We start from the raw sequence: 20,473 nt of genomic DNA on the forward strand, positions 1-20,473 counted from the left end.
CACGAACTGCAAGACCCAGAATGCACCGCGCCGGGAGGGTCGCTTCTCCATGGCAACGGCGCAGCCACCTTTACACCCCCCCGTCCAGGCGACAAGGATCTTGTGCGTCCCTCAGTAATGACGTGTCGCACGCTGAGTAGACCCGGGAAGAGAGACGCTCATGCGAGGGAGGCGGCCGGCGCGAGCCAGGTAAAGGCGAGAGCGGGCGGCTGGGTCGGTGCCCCGGCGCCTCGAGGGGCTCTGGGGGGGGACCTGGTGCCGCTCACGCGCGTTTGGCCCGGCCGCCCTCGGTCACCACGATCGGTGCGGCCGGGGCCAGTTAAGCCGAGCGGGGCTTCGACCCCCCCGCGCCAGGTCCACGCGCCCCAGTCAGGGAGCCGGGCCCGGCCCGCGCGACAGCAACCGCCGCTGCGCGGTGAGCGCGGGACGGGCTCGCTCCGTAACTCCCCCTCCCCCGCTTCCAGGGCAGGGCCCGGCTTCCCCCGGGGCTGAGGTGAAAGAGCAGGAAGGTGGCGAAATGGCGCGGGGGACTCAGACCCCGGCGAGCAGAAGAACGTGGCAGGGCCTGCAGGAAACTCGGGCTGCTCCACCGGCAGCGTGGTCACCCCCACGCGTTCAAATATCCATTCCTGCGTGTGTCCCTCCCGCAACCGGATCTCAGGAGACTGGCTTAAAAGTCACGAGCTCTAAATGTTATCTGGAGACCTCTTCCCTCTGAGTTGTGAACCTTCAGAGTTCCCGTTTTCAAGCTCTTTTCTGGAGGGCTAGAAAGACTTCTTTAAATGAGAGTTGCGATTCTAAGGGATTCACATAACTCCAGTTTTTCAGGATTTATGATCAATATTGAATATTGGGGTACATCTCAAATTGTGATACATAGAAACCACAAGTTATCAACTCTGCCCACGTTATCCTATTCCTTTGTCTGTCAGTCATTTAATTTGCCTTTTTAAACCACAGCTATGCATTGAACAGAAGTTTTCCTTGAACTGTCCAGATTTTTTTTCCCTGGGTATTTACTATCAGGGGCTCATTCACCTGCACATCTACCAATGTGATATAGGCCATAATGTGCCAGCAATGCCCCTCTGCCCAAACGGGACAGTCTCTACCCAAAAGAATAAATGGACACAAATCTGACATCAAGAATTATAACATTCGAAAACCAGTACGAGAACACTTCAGTCTCCCGGGACACTCAATGACAGACTTAAAAGTGGCAATGCTTCAACAAAAAAACTTCAAAACCAGACTCCAGTGAGAAACCGCAGAACTGGAATTAATTTGCAAACTGGACACCATCAAATTAGGCCTGAATAAAGACTGGGAGTGGATGGGTCACTACAAAAACTAATTTTCCCCCTGCTGATACTCACACCTTCTTGTCAACTGTTTGAAATGGGCCACCTTGATTACATTGAACTCATTAGCACTACAAAAGTGATTTTTTTCCTCCCTTGTCAACAATTGAGAATAGCTCATTTCCACCTTAATTGAATTGGCTCTTTAGCACTGACCCCCCACTTGGTAAGGCAACATTCATCTTTTCATACGCTGTGTATTTATACCTTTACTGTATTTTCCACTCCATGCATCTGATGAAGTGGGTTTTAGCCCACAAAAGCTTATGCCCAAATAAATTTGTTAGTCTCTAAGGTACCACAAAAGGACTCCGTGTTGTTTTTACAGTTAACTTAGAATCCCGCCCCCCCCCCCCCCATGTTTGTGAATAGTTCAGATTATTATTCCCAATGTACATTACCTTGCATTTATGAACACTGAATTTTATCTGCCATTGTACTATCTTGATTTATGTTCCTCATAATCTTCCTTAGTCCTGACTAATCTAAGTATTAAAAATAATAATTTGTATTGGCACCCAGAGGCCCTAGTAAAGACATGGGTCTCATTGCACTAAGTGCTGTACAAATACAGTGAGGGACGGTTCTTGTCCAGAAGAGTTTACCATCTATATAGACCAGGCAGGCAAAGGGTGGGAGAGGAAATGGCACCACTGGGAAATGAAGTGACTTACCCAAGGTGTCACAACAATAGAACTAGGAACAGATCAAGGTCTCCTGAGTGAAAGTTTATACCATAATACCTGTCTTGTGAGCTACTTCTTCCCCCACTGTTACTAATGAATCTATTGCAGGTGTATTGGAATCCAAGTAGCCTTAGAAACAATTAATTTACTTTTTCATTTCCCTCAATTACTAAGCTTTTACAGATACAAATATTAACCCAAAATCTTGATGGAGAAAGACCTACCTAAATAATCTCTTTCTTTAAAGGACGTGGACACTGCCTGCCAGTTAACCAGGATGAAGCTGAGTCTCTCCAAAGTGGTCAGTGGGTGTCGTCTTGGGACACTGACAAACCTTGGCAAGAATGGGGTTCAAACCATGGAGCTTCCAGGCTGCCTATTGTATACCAAAACAGGATCCCCACCGCACCTCACCCACGACACACTGCAGGCAATTAAAGGGGTTCCTGCCATTGTTCAACTCACGCTTTCAACTCTGTGAGTATCAAGCCTAGCTGGGACACTGCTTTTGTGTTCTCAGTTTCCCCACTGGAAACAAGAAACAATACTTCCTTGCTTCACCAGAAGCATTTGAGACTTACCTCATTAAAGTTCGTCAGGACAATGAGGTCATAGAGAAACAGCTATTCCACCTCAGACCACATGATGTGACAGCCCCAGCTAGCGAGTATTGGCATCTTAGCTCAAGATGTAGCTGCTCATGATTTCTACCAGTGGAGGTCCCTGATTCAGTCACTGGTGTGTTGGCCAAGATGTTGACCATCACACTCTGCCTTATGGTTGGATTTCTTGGGGATGGATGGGTTGCTGCGCATTTATTGTAGGTGAGAGCTAAGAGCAGATATATGTAAGGGGAAGCCTTTTTTGAAAAGTGAACAGGATGGTGTAAATGGCCTTTTCCTGTTTCTTTATGACTTTTTGTAAAACTCTCTAATGAGTACCCTCATCTAGTTCTAAAAGCTGTAGTCTTAGGCTGCATGTACTTGACAAAAACGGGACCTGTAACTCCCCACTTGTGCAGATCCACTGTGGTACTAATGGTGGAAGTTGTAGTGTAGATAGGGTTTATGCTTCTTTTCCATTATCTAGTCTAATCCAAATTTGGACAACACTTCAGTAAAGAAGCCTGAGTCTTCTCTATATGACAGCTCCATCTTGCAGGTACAGGGGCAACAAGATCTTGTGAGATTTGGTGTAGTGATAATGTCATTCCTCCATCTGACTCCATTATGTGGCTGAAACTTCAGGGCTCTTTTTGGAAAGATTGGAGTGTGTCTTCTAATATACTGAGGAATTAGCTCATCCACAGTCCTCTCTGCAGGCTCATTCTCATTATTTTTTTTCTAATGTGTATTCTTTTATGTTTGGACACAGGGTAGAACTTCACGAGGTCTTGGAGGAATATAAAGAAGGAATTGGGAAATTTATAGGTAAAATTCTGTGTGTGTGTTTAGATGCAGTCTGATCTCATCTAATGCATCGTCTACACTTCCATTTTGTTTGGTGCAATGAATTAGGGCACAAGCCGTCCAGCCCTAGAAACTTGAGTGCAAATCTGTTGTTGATCCCAAGTGAGTTGTGTGAGAAGCTTTTTTTTTTTTTTCTATTCAAAGTAGATTTAATGCAGTTGTAAACTATTACACTCACTATAGTAGAGACTGAAGTTCTCTTATTCACAGTTACAGCTTCTCCCACAACACCCCAGGAATGGGCTTCAGCACTCACTTGGAGGGACCTAACTCTGGGTTAAGAAGGGAGTTGAGTATCGCTGGCATTTTCAGTCCTTGGCCTCTGTACTGTGAGTGTTAATAAGTGCCATTTGTGATTATTTTTTTTTTTTTGGTGATGTGAACACCTCTCCCCCTAGAAACAATACTAAGAACAACTTTCTTCACGCAGTCCCCAGATAGTAACAGCTTTCAGGTCCCTGCTGATCTGGGCTAGGTTACTTCCCCCACAAAATAAGATCAGTTTGATACAAAGCCCTCATTTCGCCTCGGCAGTGCAGAGCAGCACAGGACCCATCAGTCTCACTTAAAAAAGTGGTAGGCTCTCCTGATAGGTATTCCTGCCTCTAGAGCAGATCTGTTAACTGAAGGAACTGTTTTGGGTGGCTGTCTGGAGAAGGAACCATGTTACAGGCCTGCAGAAATCCCTGAAGGGCAAGCTTAAGGATGTGAACAAACTTATCTTGCCATCCTTTTGGACCAGTGGGGAGCTCACATTTACCTATCCCACCAAACTTCTCCTTATTTTGCTCCCTTTGTTCTCTTCCTTTTTTTGCTTTGATCCATGGTGGCTGACTGGCTACAGGAATGCTCCTTTTGTTTCAGGAAGAAACACAAACAGGAGTTCAGACCAGTTGTGCCCTTCATCCCCCAGTAGACAGGGAAAGAGAAGTAAGGGCTCCAGGGCCTTTCACCAGGGCACCACTTATCTACCTTAGACAGACACTTCCTGTGTTCCTCTTTCCCCACTGCGTATCAGCCATCTAGCAGCACTGAACCAGGGTCAGTCATCCTCTGTGGTCCTCAGGACTCCTTAAAGGCGCTGTTTGTAAGTGAAACCTTAACTGTGGCGTTTCCTGGTTCTAGAATTCTTAACACTGAAACCTCTGAGTTCTCCTGATGTAATTTTTTTTTATGGTATGTACACAAATTTGTCATGTCCCCTCTGTTGATTAGGGATATATTTATGTGAGTAAAGGCCTGACTCTGCATTCCTTATGTATCCAAAACGCTTACTGGAGGGAGTTCTGAGTGCAGAGAGTGCCCAGTTAGGCTTTTGTGTGAATATATTAGTTATTGGGGATATTCAGTTCTATACAATATGGCAAAGACTTTTAAAACCATCTAGAGGATTTAGACACCTTTCATTAATTGTAGTGGAAGTTATGGTTGGAATTTTCAAAGTGAATTTCAGTGGTATTAGAGTACCTAACTCTTTGGGCTCTTTTGAAAGTCATAGCCTATGCATCAAATCCCCTAGATCAGCGGTTCTCAACCTTTTTCTTTCGGAGGCGCCCTCAGTATGCTATAAAAACTCCACGACCCATCTGTGCCACAATAACTGTTTTTTTGCATATAAAAGACAGGGGCTCTCGTGAGGCTACATTGCTCAGGCTTTGGCTTCAGCCCCGGGTGACAGGGCTCAGGGCCCTGGGCTTCAGCCCCATGCAGTAGGGCTCTGGCTTTCTGCCCTGGGCCCTAGCGAGTCTAACCCTGACATTGCTTGTAGGACCTCCTGAAACCTGCTTGTGGCCCCCCAGGGGGCCCTAGACCCCTGGTTGAGAACCACTGCCCTAGATGGCTTTGAAAAATCTCTACCTGTATCTATAAAACAGAAACCTTTATTGCATTCATTGCATCTAGCTTGTTCTGTTACATGTGAAATGATCATAAATCTCTCATTGCTACAGCTCATTCTGCTATCTTGGTGTATATATTGCCCTTCCTTTAAACTCCAGGTCTGAGACTGGTTATGTCACCCAGCCTAGATGATGTCAAGTGTCAGATGTCCCCAGAGCATTCATTCAGCGGACAAGTGAGTCAGCTGTCATTGCGTCTGGTTTATTTTTGGCAGCAGTAGCATTAATCAAGTAAACAGTCCAAAGGCTACACATAGTTTGTGGCATTATATAATGCTACTCCTGTGGTTTTCTTCTCCCCTCCCTGTAACTAAGCAGAGTGTGGACAGAGCTGTCCAACTGAATGTTTTGTTGCTATGGAGATCAAACAAGCTATGTCTGTCTCTGACAAAGATGTCAGGTGTGTGCATTTATTCCTGGGTTCCCTTTTTTGTAAATTCATAGCCATCTCTTAGCAACTTGCCAACATAGCCATAGTGGTCTACAAGATTACAGCTGACATTTATTTTTCTGTTGTGCCTCCAGGTATGCCAGAGTCAGTGCTGTACTGCTCTCTCCATGACCCCGGTAGCCCCTGCCCACCTGGCTACAACAACAACAAGGTACCGTGAGTGTAAAAACTTATGAGAATCCAACGTAGAACTTATGTCTCCCAGATGCCAAAGAGTCAGTGTCCACATCTACCATTGTATGCGCCCTGCTTAGCAGCTACAGAATGCCCTCTTTGGGGTCATAGAAAAATGAACCAGTGTATGCTAGGATACAATGTCCAGATTTTCCCCACCATCTTCCAGTGGGATTTAAAGTGGAGGTATCGTCAGATAGAGGCACTTTTTTACACATCATAACTGCTCCTGAGTGCCCATGTCCTGTCTGCTGACTTTATAAGGCCACACAAATATGGATGAGCAGACTGGATTCATGTGCAGTTGATTATATGTCAGTTAAAAAAGTCGTGGCTTGTAAATTGAGCAAACTTTCTCTGGTGTTATTGGCAATAAACATGGAGCCCTAGGAGACCACATAATATTTTTAGCCTCACTTGTACAGCCGTACATTCAGGAGGACCACATGAAGGGAAACTTAGTGCTCGTGGAAGGTGCTGACATGCGTGCCCAAGAACAGGAAATGTGTATATTCACAGATTATGTACAGCCGCAGTTCAGACTCCTCTCGCACACTTTGCTCTGCCCTTACTGCTCACTGTCGTACCTCAACCATAGGGAAGCCCCCTCTGAGGGGTCAGGGGAGGGAATTTAATCTTTATGAACCATTCAGTCTTGGAAGTATCTGGTGAAGGTGTCAACAAAAGTGGGTAATTTTTTTTTGTGGTGGTGATTTTTGTGAAGAGGACACCTGGGAACTGGGCTGAATCCCACCCAACTAATTTCACACAGGCTACAATGCTGTCAGATGGCAACAACTTTTTGTCGCTATTTGCTTAAGGCTGGATCATGCTGTCATTGAAGTCAGTGGCAATTTTAACTTCAAAGGGAATAAGATCAGGCTGTTAGGGCCCAATACTGTAACTGGATCTGGACTGGCAGATGCTCACCCTGGTATGAAGTCTCTTTAAAGTTACTGTGACTTTGGTCATAAAGATCTGCTTTGCAGAATCGGTGTCCCAGGTTGGATTTGAACCTGGGCCGTCTCGTTCCCCATGGTTTAGTTTTATTAAATAAAATAGCCATTCTGGTAAAAAACCAAAACAGTGTTTATATTTTCCACATCAGCTTGAGAAGTGAAACAAATCTGATTAATTTCACGTTGTGGGTCTTGTGGACTAACACAATGCTGTTTATTATGGGTTTCCAATGCAGCAGAAGAGTTAATTTTATATTTAAATACAGAAAAGCTGTTCAGTGAACAAAAAAAAGTAATAACAATTCATGAAAATGTGTGTTCATATTAGATTTTGTAAAATCCTCTTTTTTTTAAATGTAGAGGCCTAAATTACTTGGGCGTCCATGAAAAATCTAAGATCATAAGTGTAGCAAGACCAATAACAACTCAGCTGGAGCACTTGCCAGGCAGCCCACACCACGTAATTACATTATCCACAGATAGAGGTGAAACACATTATGTCCATAGTGGTGATGGCTTCAATAACCCTTCCTGAGCTCTCTTGTTCAGGCCCATGCTTGATGCTGAAGAAGGCTGGCACTTTAAGAGCAACACCTTTGTTTGCTCAGAAGCCTGCATGCAAGAATTACAATGTTGGGCCAATGCTTTATTTTCCTAATATAAGAAGCCTACATGGGATAATATGAGAATAATGAAAATGGAAGATGAAGGCCTATGCACACAGACATACTAGGAAGAATGGGAAAAAAAAGTGAGATACCTTAATTTCAGGCCTCACATCTGACCACTTGGGAAACGGTGGAATTACCCTCAGGAGTGTGTGTATGTATAAGTTCACTGTTCAAAAACTTTTTTTTGTGTAGGCACTGCAAAATGACTTGCAATTTGTTTTGCCATAGTTGGCAACTATTCACGGAGTAGAGCACAGGGTGGCAATCAGGAGATCTAGGTGTTTTCTTGCTCTGCTACTGATTTGTTGGATGGCTGTGAGGAAGTCACTTCAGCTCTCAAGTCTGTTTTCCCAACATCCTTGGGAGGTAGGTTAGTGTTGCCATCCCCGTTGTAAAGATGGGGAAACTGAGGCATTTGATGACGTGACTTGCCAAGGGTCTCACAGGGAGTTAGTGTCAAAATCAGGAAGAGAACCCAGCACTCCTGATTCCCAGTTCCCTGCTCAAATCACTGGACCTTCATGCCTTATGCCAGAGGTGGCTGGTTTTCTGAGCTGTGTCCCTTTGAGAGCTGTCCAGGGAATGTTATTGCAGTGGCAGGCATTTTACCAGGACCAATTGTTCCCCTGAAAGGTTTCTTAACCTCTTCAATTAACATCCATCCCTGTGTTCCCTTTGCTTGCATTTGACAGACAGTGTCCATATGGGGATACGGAGGGCGAATGGAAATGACAGCCTCCAAGTTCATGAGCATGCAGCGTGCTCTCCAGCCAGATTGGTTTCAGTGCCTCTCTGACGGAGACACTATTTCTGGTGAAACCTCCAGAAAGCGGGCCAAGAAGTCTGTGGACCGGTCGCTTTTCTTCCTGGATGAGTGCCTTCAGCTGCAGGAAAAATCACCGGTAAGGTCCAAATGTATCAGGGGCAGCAGCACTGCAGCTGCTTTTCTATGTGTGCTGAGCCTTGTGAAGGTCCCAGCACGTGAGCAAAAGAACACCTAGTGCACACAGTGGGGTTAGACCTGAGTGATTTTAGGGCTGGAGTGGAGATGGAAGTCTTTAGTCTATCCCCAGATTGGGCACAACATGGGCAGCAGCCTAGCAAACTTCTCTCAAGCTGCCCTTGTGCCTCAGCCTTGACCCAGACGGATTAACCTCTAGGAGTGAGGAGGAGTTCAGCCTCCATGGCTTTTAATTCCTTCTGTTTTCACAGAACACTGGTCTCCTATCCTTTAGAGTCACTTTGTATTCCTTGGTAGAGCAGGGGATAGGATTTTCTCCTTGTTCAGAAATCAGAGATCCCACCTACCCTGCCTTTCCATTTTATTTTTTCCAGCTTTAACTCTGTCGAGCCCTGTGTTGCCACCACAGTCCACCTAGCTGAGGGGAACTGAATAGGACTCATCAGTACCACTCCTTAGCCTTTCCTGTGGGTTTGAGAGACTTCCCCTGTTCCTCGTGTTGGGGGACATGCCTGTACCTGGACTAGCAAGGAGACCAGGGGCCTAGCCTGGGGTGCCAGGAACTGATGCTAGAAATCTCTTGAAAGACCATGGGACATGCATAGTGGTAGGTGACAGCCATGGTAGCAGCAAGGCATTGGGGCAGGATCTCCTTTATACTTTGTATAAAGCTTATATAGGGTAAACTCATAAATTGTCCGCCCTCTATAACACTGATAGAGAGATACGCACAGCTGTTTACTCCACCAGGTAGTAATTACTTACTCTGGGTTAATTAATAAACAAAAAGTGATTTTATTAAGTATAAAAAGTAGGATTTAAGTGGTTCCAAGTAATAACAGACAGAACAAAGCAAGTCACCAAGTAAAATAAAGCAAAACATGTAAGTCTAAGTATAATACATTTAAGAAACTGATTACAGATGAAATCTCACCCTCAGAGATGTTCCAGTAAGCTTCTTTCACAGACTAGACTCCTTCCTAGTCTGGGCACAATCCTTTCCCCTGGTACAATCCTTGTTAGCTCCAGCTCAGGTGGTAACTAGGGGATTTCTCATGACTGGAACCCCTTTGTTCTGTTCCACCCCTTTATATACCTTTGGCACAAGGCGGGAATCTTTTGTGTCTCTGGGTCCCCACCCCTCCTAAATAGAAAAGCCACCAGGTTTAAGATGGATTCCAGTACCAGGTGACGTGGTCACATGTCCTGGAAGACCCAAACCTTCATTCTTCCTGGCCTGACTCACAGGAAGGCTTGCAAGTAAGCAGAGCCATTTACAACCAATTGTCCTAGTTGATAGGAGCCATCAAGATTCCAAACCACCATTAATGGCCCACACTTTGCATAATTACAGTAGGACCTCAGAGTTATATTTCATATTTCTAGTTTCACATACAAGAATGATACATTTATATAAACTGGATGACCACATTCAGTAGATTATAAGATTTGTAATGATACCTTACAAGAGACCTTTTGCATGAAGCATATTCCAGTTACATTATATTCACAATCATTAGCATATTTTCATAGAATCATATAGAGTGTAACGTCACATACACTACGTCCTAACTGGTCCTAATTGATACATCTGAGGAAGGTTCAACTACCACTGAACCCAACGGTGCCCGGGAAGCAAATGTAGAGTGCCAAGTGTCCAGACTCTGGGCCAACCCACCAACTCTTGGGTGGTGGTGGGCTTTCCTGAAACAGATTTGTTTGGTGAAGTGCACTTCTTTTAAATTTGAAACTTTCACCTGGCCCAGGAGCTGCAGGACAGTGTGATGGTTGGAGTGATCGAAGGTGGAGACATGTTGGAGGAGAGACTCAGGTCAGCTAGAGAGACTGCTAAGCGACCTGTGGGTGGTTTCCTGCTGGATGGTTTTCAGGGACAAGCCATGGCCAAGGAGACCAAGCTGAAACTGATGGCCTCTGTCACAGCGGAGCTGCCGGAGGATAAACCAAGGTCAGATTTAATGGGGGAGAGATCAAAATCCATGTGTTCTTCTGCAGGTAATTACCACAGGCTGCTTCTGGCCAGTGTCCAGGAAATCCATTTATTCTTGAAGATTCTTGAGTGAGCCAAATGCTGAGTCCTTTGCTATATAAGTGCTGACTTTGATGGCCCCAATTTTACTTGTAAGGAATAGTTGGTGAGAAATATGGAACAGCCTACAGTATGGATATGATCTCTTCCTTTGAGGAGGATTCAGGGTTTGGGTTCAAACCTATTTCTAGACAGAATCATGGGTGGGATTGGTATGAGCCCTTCACCTTTGGCCTCCATGGATCATGACTAACTTGGAATATAGTTAAAAACAGTTTCAGTCATTGCAATCTGGAGTGAATGTTTATCCACTTAGCAAAAACTCCTACCTGGTTTGCTATAGCTGTCTCCTCTCAGAAGACTGGAATATCGGGGGGCTGTAGATTTGGAGAGAGAGGCATTGGCAGATGAGGATGGGGAATGCTTGTATGTTGCCTGCATGAACTGTGCCTGGCTCCAGCCGTTAATTACCCTGAATCTTATAAATGATAGACACTCATTCAAGATTCCCAGAAATGTTTATAAACATGCCAGAGGCTCCAGAAAACACAATCCAGTGCATGCCAAGAGTGCCAAGATAGTGCAGTTGGAGTCTTTTGGGAGGAAGGGGTAAAAACAGATGCCTCATTTATACTCTTCTGTGGCTCTTATGGAGCTCATGTTTCAACTCAATGAATGCTGTCTTTTCCAGTGTCTTATGAGGAGAATGATTCACATTCTGCTAACTCCTGTAGCTGAGCTTCCCTCTGAGCACCCCTTTGTCCTGACCACCTTCTAAGACTTGAACCCTCAATTTATGGTGATCAAAGGGAAGGGCAATGCAGGAGCCTGGTTCTAGCCTTGCAGTTATCTTTTGCTCAGAGGTACCTTGAGTTTGGAGCTCTCCATAGCTCGTGTTGCTGCCATCCAAGCTACCTTAAATAGGTTCCCCAATGAGCTGTAAAGTCTTATCAGTCCAGCTATCCTGAGTGACTGTACAAGTGCATCCACCTCATCTATCAAATAGTTTACTTCTCTGTTTCAGATAAGTGATCATAATCGCTCTTTATAAGAGTAAAGGTGGGGGTCCTGTGGGTCCTGTGTGATACTTACACCCCACTTTCTTACATTTAGTTGTAGAAGCTATTTTACACATACGCACGCATGCATGTATGCATGCCCATATTAAAAATGTGTTGTGTAGTTGGTGAAGAACAGCTGTTGTGTCCCACTCCAAAGATGGCTGCTTTTCTATGGTAAAGGAGTATAGCCTATGTACATGGTCTCTAAAGCCCTTTGGGATCTTTTAGGATGAAAGATGCTACCTAAACCTATTGCTTAGAAGGTTTTGTCTTCTCATTTTAACCAGAGCATTCTTAGAAATCTCAGCATCTGCAAGAAAGGTTATACCCTTGCCCTCTGTAAGAAACATTGCAGTAAGGGACTCGATCACATGTATAATAAGTACTGATTGTTTAACTATTAAATAGCATTTTCTTCCTATCTGGAGCAGGGAATGTAACAAAATCATCTTGTAAACTTTTCCCATCCATGTTCTGTGCTCATACAGGGTCTTATGTAATTATGGTCAGAAAAATGACTAAAAATGTCACCTTATTACTGCACTTCTCAGTCTCTGTGTATTTTCCTGGTGATCTGTTTAGTTCATTGCCGTACATTAGCTTGTACTGTTGTCAGCACAGCCAGTGCACCTGGGGGAAAGCACAACTATTATATTCTCTTCTGCCTTACCCATGCTCGACAAAGCTGCCAGCTAAATTAGGACAGGAGCAGTATCTGTGTTACCACTGATGGCGTAAGAGGCAGGAAGAGCCCAGCTGGATTGCCAAGTCCCGGAGGAGTTGATAGTGCTGGCTGTTGGGGGAAATTGCCTCTTAGGAAAATCAGCTGAAAGGAAATCCCCTTGTGTGAACTGGGCACATTAGAGCTGGACATGGGGAGGGGAGGACAACTGAGCCCTCCCACAGTGACTTTTCTCATTAGTGCCGCCTCATGCAGACAGATCCCAAACACTTTATAAAGTAAATATGTGCTTCCCAAAAGGGGAATGCTTCCCCACTGCTGAGACGTATCATCCCCTAATACCCTTTGCACCTGTTGGAATCTACTCCCAGAGCCTTCCAAATACCTTCTACTGAGGATCAGCTGCAGATTATCTCCCATGCACCGTGATGGGACAGCAGGGTGAAATAAATATGAATTCCTTTCTTTGCTCTGAGCACCCAGTTCTGTAAACACGAATAACATTATTCCCATGAGTGGTCCCACTGCCTTAAGGAGGACTACACACAAGTAATATCACTCACGTTACCTATATGTTTGTGGGTTCTGGTTTTGGGGTGGATTTGTGACTTTGTTGCTGGATTTCAAAAGGACCCTCCAATACATGGAATGGTACTTTGCTAGTTAGGAGCCTAATGTACTAAATAAATCCCCATACCTGGTAAACATTTGCTACCCCGGGCATAGAATGTGCAACAAAGTATCTGACCGAGAGCGTAAGGTATGAGATGGCTCGTGAGATAGAATCAATGTACATGGGTGTTGAGGAAGCCAAATCACTTTAAACACAATTGATAAGGTTTTGACATTATCCTTTAGTTAATGTGTGGCTGGTGTAATCTTCTAAACAAAGGCAGAACAGTGGGCGCTGTATACCAGACAGATGGAACGTGGGAGAAGGATGGTCTCATGCTTGGCGATAGACCATGTGTCAACTTTCACCCTATTTAATGACAGCAGGGCTCACATGTTACTGTTTTCACTGGCTGAAACACATTCCTGTGAATTCTACTCTTGGGGTTTCTTATGCCTTTCCTGAAGCATCTGGTGCTGGTCACTGTGAGGGGCAAGATGCTGGACTGCTTGACTCTCAGGTCTAATCCATTAAGGCAATTCCTATGTACCTATGTCCTCTCCTTGGAGAGAGACTGCAATGACCCAGTAAGTTCCATTCAGTACACTTTAGACCTATATTGTTGTATCTCTCTCTTAGACTCATTCATGGTATTGGCAAGCCGGATGAGGTACTGGAGTGCATCGAAAGAGGAGTGGACATGTTTGAGAGCTCTTTTCCCTACCAGGTGACAGAGCGGGGCTGTGCCCTATCCTTCAGCTACGATTACAATCCTGACCCTGAAGCTGCAGGTAGATTTTCATGATAACCTTGCCATTGTGGTTGTAAGCTGATGTAACAGTGGTGGTATGCCCAATATAGTTCATGCTCCGCAGTCATCTTCCATGTGCCTCATTTGTCACAGGAAAAAGTATCGTAACCACTGGAGTCAGAGAAGAACAGCTGAGTCCTGCTCGTTCCAGGGGAGAAGTTGCTTTGGGTAGTACTTGGGATGAAGTTAAGCAAAGAGAACTTGAGACCTTAATTTAGGACCTGGGTTATCCAAATCCAGTTAACCAAAACATAGTTATACATCCTCTGAGGTTCATTGAACAGAAGCCTTTGTATACCTGATCCTGTCATGTGTTGAGTCCCCTCATCTCCCTTTGGGCCTGCGCCCATTGGAGTCTATGGCAGAATTGTCCTTCCCTTCAGCAGGACAGGATTGGGCCTATACATTTCAATGGGATTTGAAGGCACCTGGCAGTGTCAAATTCAGTGTGTAATGTAGCTCCTCTCTCCCTCTCCAGCTGGGGAGTGTTGGGGATGCCAGTCTTCTTGGGCAGTTTTTTTTCCCTGCCTTCACCCAGTTTGCTCCCTTGATTAATATAAATGCTTCCAAAATAATGCAGGTTAGTCAAATCCCTGTGACCGAAGGTATCTGCTTAAATGAATAAGTAAAGGCTTGGTATTACACATGGTCCCACCAAATGTCTGAGCAGTGCAGAGAGACTGTCATCCTTCCTATACATAAGTGTTTTAATACAAAAAGGTATCTAACAGTTCTCTTAATGGCTGGAATCTAGTTTTGTTTTTCATGCCTGGGTAATTCAAACCAGCTGAATAGACTTGCAGCACATTTGTTGTCTCATTGTTTCCTTGTGCTCCCTCCTCCATCCATCTGCATCCTTGTGTCTCATGTTTTATACTTCGGTTGTAAGTTCTTTGGGCGCAGGGACCACCTTTTTCTTTCTGTGTTTGTTCAGTGCCTAGCACAATGCGGTCCTGGTCCGTGACTGGGCCTTGTTGGCACTATCACAATACAAATAATACATCATAGTAATAATTTCCCAGAAACATCCCCTTTGACTTGAGAGCAAGCCAGAGAAATTTCAGATGCCAAGGTAATGATTTGTGAAAGATATGTGCTGCTGAAAATTCCGGTCTGGAATCTTCACCCATAACTGCATTATCACTGCCACCACAGTCCAGACTTTCTGACTTAAATTGTTCGCCCTCACCCCGAAAAAATAATCAAACTCAGCAACTTCAAATAAAGTAGATTGGATGCACATGAATCCCTTGTCAACTCCAGCAGAATCTAAATCTAAACTGTGGTATGTAAGCTGTTTAAATCAGCCTCTGTATCAGAAGATTGGTGGATAGCTAATGTAATGCTGATTTTTAAAAAAGGCTCCAGAGGCGATCTTGGCAATTAAGCCTAACTTCAGTTCCAGGCAAATTGATTGAAACTATAGTAGATTATGGTAAAGAACAGAGTTATCAGACACACAGATGAGCACGATATGTTGGGGAAGAATCAATAACTATGTTTGTAAAGGGAAATCATGCCTCACCAATCTATTAGAATTCTTTGAGGGGATCAACACACGTGGACAAAGGTGATCTAATAATATAGTATACTTGGACATTCTGAAAGCCTTTCACAAGGTTCCTCCCCAAAATTTACTAAGCAAAGTAAGAGGTCATGGGATAAGAAGGAAGGTGTCTCGTGGATCAGTAATTGGTTAAAAAACAGGAAACAAAGGATAGGAATAAATGGGCAACTTTCACAATGGAGAGAGATAAATAGCAGGGTCCCCCAAGAATCAGTATTAGGACCAGTGCTGTTCAAGATATTAATGAATTTTCTGGGAAAGGGGGGGAATTTTGCAGACTGTACAAAATTACTCAAGATAGGTAAGTCAAAAGTGAACTGCAAAGAGTTACAAAGTGATCTCGCAAAACTGGGTGACTGGGCAGCAAAATAGCAGGTGAAATTCATTGTTGATAAGTGCAAAGTAATGTGTGTTGGAAAACATAGTCCCAACTATACAAACAAAATTATGGGGTGTAAATTAGCTGTTTCTATTCAAGAAAGAGATCTTGGAGTCATTGTGGATACTTTTCTGAAAATATCTATTCAGTGTGCAGCGGCAGTCCAAAAAGCTAACCAAATTTTAGGAACCATTAGGAAAGGGACAGATGATAAGACAGAAAAGATCATAATGCTGCTAAATAAATCCATGGTACGCCCACACCTTGAATACTGTGTTGAGTTCTGGTCATTCCATCTCAAAAAAGATATATTAGAATTGTAGAAATCACAGAAAAGGGCAACAAAATTGATGAGGGGTATGGAACAGCTTCCATATGAGGAGAAGTTAAAAAGCCTGGTACTGTTCAGCTTAGAAGAGAGACAACTGAGGGGGATATGATAGAGGTCTATAAAGTCATAAATGGTGTGGAGAAAGTGAATCGGGAAGTGTTATTTACCACTTCACATAACACAATAACCAAGGGTCACCCAATGAAATTAATAGGCATAGGGTTTAAAACAAGAAAAAGGAAGTACTTCTTGATACTACACACAGTCAACCTGTGGAACTCATCGCCATGGGATGTTGTGAAGGCCGAAAGTATAACTGGATTCAAAAAATAATTAGATAATTACCTGGCGGATGGGTCCATCAATGACTATTAGCCAAGATGGTCGAGGACACAACCTCATGTTCTCTAAACCTCTGACTGCCAAAAGCAGGGATTGAACAACAGGGGAGGGATCACTCAATAAATTGCCCTGTTCTGTTCGTTCCCGCTGAAGCATGGCACTGGCCACTGTCGGAAGACAGGATACTGGGCTAGATGGGCCATTGGTCTGATCCAGTATGGCCGTTCTTATGTTATGTAAAATAGATCAATAATCCAGGTGATCAAACACTGTACAAAATGGAATTTAGACTACAAGAATTTTTAATGACTTTAATAAAAGGAATTAAACTCAGATCAGCAAAAAACTATGCAGCTATTTCAGTTCTGAATTTTTATCAGATTAGCTGAGTCCCTCCCATCTCACTCTTCTAGTCTGAGTTTGATCACTTAAAATTTATTTGGCTTGACTGTTGTATGATTATTAAAGGGGGACAATGGAGATGGAAGTTCAGTCTATGACAAGGGGCAGCTGAGATGCCTCTTGTCAGAATATTTTTCACCTTTACTTGTCCGCTTCTGCCTGTTGATGAAATGATATTGTTTTGTTACAGTCATTAAGCAAAATGGGATCCAGGATGCAGGAAAAAATGGCACTGAAAAAGGCATAAATGAAACCTCAAAAGCTGACCCAGAAATAACTTCATTCGAGATATTTTTGAAGGAGAAAAGGTAAATGGGTTTGTGCGTGGTGGCTTTTAAATAGTGTCTGTAGCCTTCCCACTTTGAGCTGTGATTTCATCCTCCATGCAGGGTCATACCTGGACAGTCATTGGATGGGGAATATCCATTGAACGGTTAGGGTGCTGCAGGAAATGTTGATCACTGAATGGGTGGCCCTCTTCCCTCTGAGTTCGTATTGGACAAATGGCCCGGATTGATATTGGGGGGAAATGCACTGCTGAATGTGTCATCTTTTAAATGACTTAAAACCAAGTTTCTGGCCATTTAGTTACTAAAAATCCTATGGCAATATTCACAGTATGTTGTGGCCAACTTGAGATTCATTGGGGGGTGCTGAGCCCCCACCCATTGAAAACCAGGACCTTTTAATGTGTCTCAGGTTGGCACCAAAAATGGAGACACCCACACTTCTGAACATTTTGGCCTATATTCCTTCTCTCCCTCCCTACATCCGCCATAATTTCAGTTCTGTTACCACTACACAAATGGTGAACGTAGCGATGATCTAATCTACCATCACAGAGAATCCTGCGTTTCAGAGGTGGATGAAAAGATCCCCCATGCGGAAAATGATTAAAATATCACCGGTGTGGCACCCTCAGAAGACCCTCAGTTGCAACCATTATTCTGTTCAGCTAAGTCCTGAATCAAAAATCCTGAAGGACTTCCATTGATGTCAGTGGGCTTTGGGTCAGGCCCTTAATGTTTGCTCTCACATTATATCCGTGAATGAAACTGTCTGTTTCCCCTGTTCCCTATCAGTTCATTTTAGTGTGTTGTGATGCAGCAGGGGTGTGACTTTAAAAGCAGTAATTTGTTGATTTGATAATCTAGTACAGTAATGCAAGCAAAGCTGTTATGACTTATTTCATGTGTGGATGTAATATCACCGCTCACATAGCCTGTCGACTGGCATTAAAACAATCCTTTACTGCACTCAGTTCATGAGCCTGTATGTAGTGCTCTTTGCAATGCAGTTAGTGTCAGTCAGGGGTGGAGTCTGATGTGGTCTCCTAAGAGCTGGACTGAAACCCACAAACCTTTTGACGCAAGCCACCAAACAGCTGCTATGTGGTAACTATGGGTGCTCCCTACTACTTGGAATTACATTTTTTTCCCATTGCCCTTTTACCCTCTCTACCTTCTTAGGTACCGGGATGATTTTGGTCCCTTGGTGCACGGATGCACCTGTTACTGCTGTCAGAACCATAGTCGAGCCTACGTCCATCACCTCCTCGTGACCAATGAGCTGTTGGCTGGCGTCCTGCTCATGATGCATAACTTTCAGCACTACTTCAGCTTCTTCCACTCCATCCGAGATGCACTGAGAGATGACAGGCTGGATCAGCTGAAGAAGCTCATCTTCAGGCAGGCACTCTGAGACCCAGGAAATGCATAGCCAGGCCAGTGAGTGTAGGGGAGAAGGGGTGAGAGAGAAGTGGGGAAGGCTCCAGGTTGTGTCACTTCCCACTGGGATCAGGCTGGAGTGCCTGCAGTGCATTCCGGATTTGTGAGGCTAGATGACAGGAAAGGAGGATTTTCCCCCCTCACACCAGTAAAGTGGAAGAATTGAGAGGGAGACTAGCTGGAAAAGACTCTCTAGAGTCTTGCAGGACCAGTGCGACTACTTTTGTATTCAGTGATCAAAAAGCATTTCTGGAGGCAACAGAACTCTCAGGCTTGGGGTGGGGAGAAAAAGAGACAGATGCATGATGGGAGACTCCCAGCTGCCATTTTGGGCTGTTGTTTCAACCTCAGTGAATGTAACAGATGAATGTCAGTCTAGTTAGGATTTGTATCTCTTTAAAGAAATCCTTGTGGGGGACAAGGGAAGGGAGAGTCTTCACGTATTTGCTTGGAGTGAGGTTCGGCCTCATCTTAACGCCTCTCTTAAGGCCACAGCCAACATTCCTCCTACTGATGTTGACTGCATGGGAGGCTTTCAAAGGTGTTCAATGCCAACCCCTCTTCGTCCTCTCCTCCGTGCTGCCTCACAGTTCCAGTCCAGGGAGAGAGGGATAGCATATAGTTATCTCCCATGTCGCAATTCAGAGCACTTGCCACTAAGCCAGCTCACCAATCCCCCTTGGTAGCCTGGGACCCTCTAACCGAGGTCTGGCCTTGCACAGTACTGCAGAGCGTCAGCCACAGGGCTGGTTCCCATCCATGGCTCTTTGGGCATTTGATCTATAGTCTTTCTGGCTATATACTCTGCTACAGGGTTTTTTGACTCTGCCATTCTGCCTTTATGAGCTAGAATCTCACTCCCATTCTGGCACGTGGGTGGCACTGAACATACCACAGTCATGTCGGCTATATTTAGCTGCTGAGATCCTAGTGGATTACACAAACGCTGATGTGAGATGAAGCCACATAAATGATTGAGACCCCTCCAGGACAAGGCATTGTTTTAAAACCATATGACTCCTTTTTTAATATTAATTTGCTCTGTTATATTCCTCTTACTAGGTTCTTTATGTCCCTTATACTGGAATCATTGATGTATTTATCTCATTTTATGAAAACATCAATAAAACTATTTTTTACACTCTGAATTGCTTCCTAGTCTGACCAACCAAACACAGGCGAAACGGTTTCCCTGTATTAATTACCGCTTCATTCTTACAGCCTTAAAACCTACATGGAAGCTGCAGCTACACCTGTTTCTCTTTAAGAAAAGCTGCTCAGTATCACAAGGAAATTTTCAATTCTGTCTTCTGTCAACCCCACAAATACTACTACCTTCCCATGGCCTGATTTTATTAGGGCATTATGGATTTACATTCTTTTTTACACCATGTTATGTGCCAGCCTTTAACTTCCTTTCCTGACTCTCTTGAGCTGTTGGCACATGCCATCATAGTGACAGGTTGTTTAGTTGCGGTTTTTTGATTTGGCAGTAGAGATGGATTCATTGATTATTTTTCTTTTTCACCAATTGGGAACTAGGATCAAAACCAAAGCTAACATGAATGTTTACATACGCCAGTTTAGGGCTAGATTCTGAATGCCCCTGTATGGATATGCAAAGTGGAAGAGAGATCGCATGCTCCACACATTGTGAACCCAGAATTCCTGTGGTTGTGCTCCCTGAATGCAATGTGCAGGTCAAAACAAACCCCAAAGGGGGTTGTGTGGGGTAGGGGCTACAGCACTGACTCTTCATACCACCTGGTGCTCCCAGAAAAGGGGTGTGCGTGCATCATCTCAAAAACGTGTGAGAATTGCACCATCCACACCTATCAAAGGCATTCTGCCTGAAAATTCCCTAAGCAGAATGCCTGTGGG

The 20,473-nt window shown here is 44.3% G+C and overlaps 1 protein-coding gene across 10 annotated transcripts; it reads left to right on the forward strand.

Annotated features, from left to right (window-relative positions):
- Positions 1 to 117: 117 nt before the first annotated feature.
- On the forward strand, positions 118 to 19,740 carry QTRT2 (queuine tRNA-ribosyltransferase accessory subunit 2). Of its 10 annotated transcripts, none has more exons than XM_077822295.1 (9): positions 118 to 189; positions 2,295 to 2,524; positions 3,422 to 3,477; positions 5,940 to 6,016; positions 8,362 to 8,571; positions 10,397 to 10,596; positions 13,673 to 13,824; positions 17,056 to 17,173; positions 18,335 to 19,740. In XM_077822295.1, exons 1-9 carry the CDS (start codon positions 118 to 120, stop codon positions 18,564 to 18,566), a joined length of 1,347 nt encoding a protein of 448 aa, XP_077678421.1. In that variant the 3' UTR covers positions 18,567 to 19,740. The 10 variants fall into 10 exon arrangements, with proteins under 10 accessions (XP_077678421.1, XP_077678432.1, XP_077678442.1 ...); XM_077822306.1 differs by lacking the exon at positions 118 to 189 and adding an exon at positions 341 to 1,527; XM_077822316.1 differs by lacking the exon at positions 118 to 189 and adding an exon at positions 5,514 to 5,590 and having other exon boundaries at positions 2,454 to 2,524.
- Positions 19,741 to 20,473: the final 733 nt, after the last annotated feature.

The sequence above is a fragment of the Eretmochelys imbricata genome, chromosome 1 (assembly GCF_965152235.1).
Source record: "Eretmochelys imbricata isolate rEreImb1 chromosome 1, rEreImb1.hap1, whole genome shotgun sequence".
NCBI lineage: Eukaryota > Metazoa > Chordata > Testudines > Cheloniidae > Eretmochelys > Eretmochelys imbricata.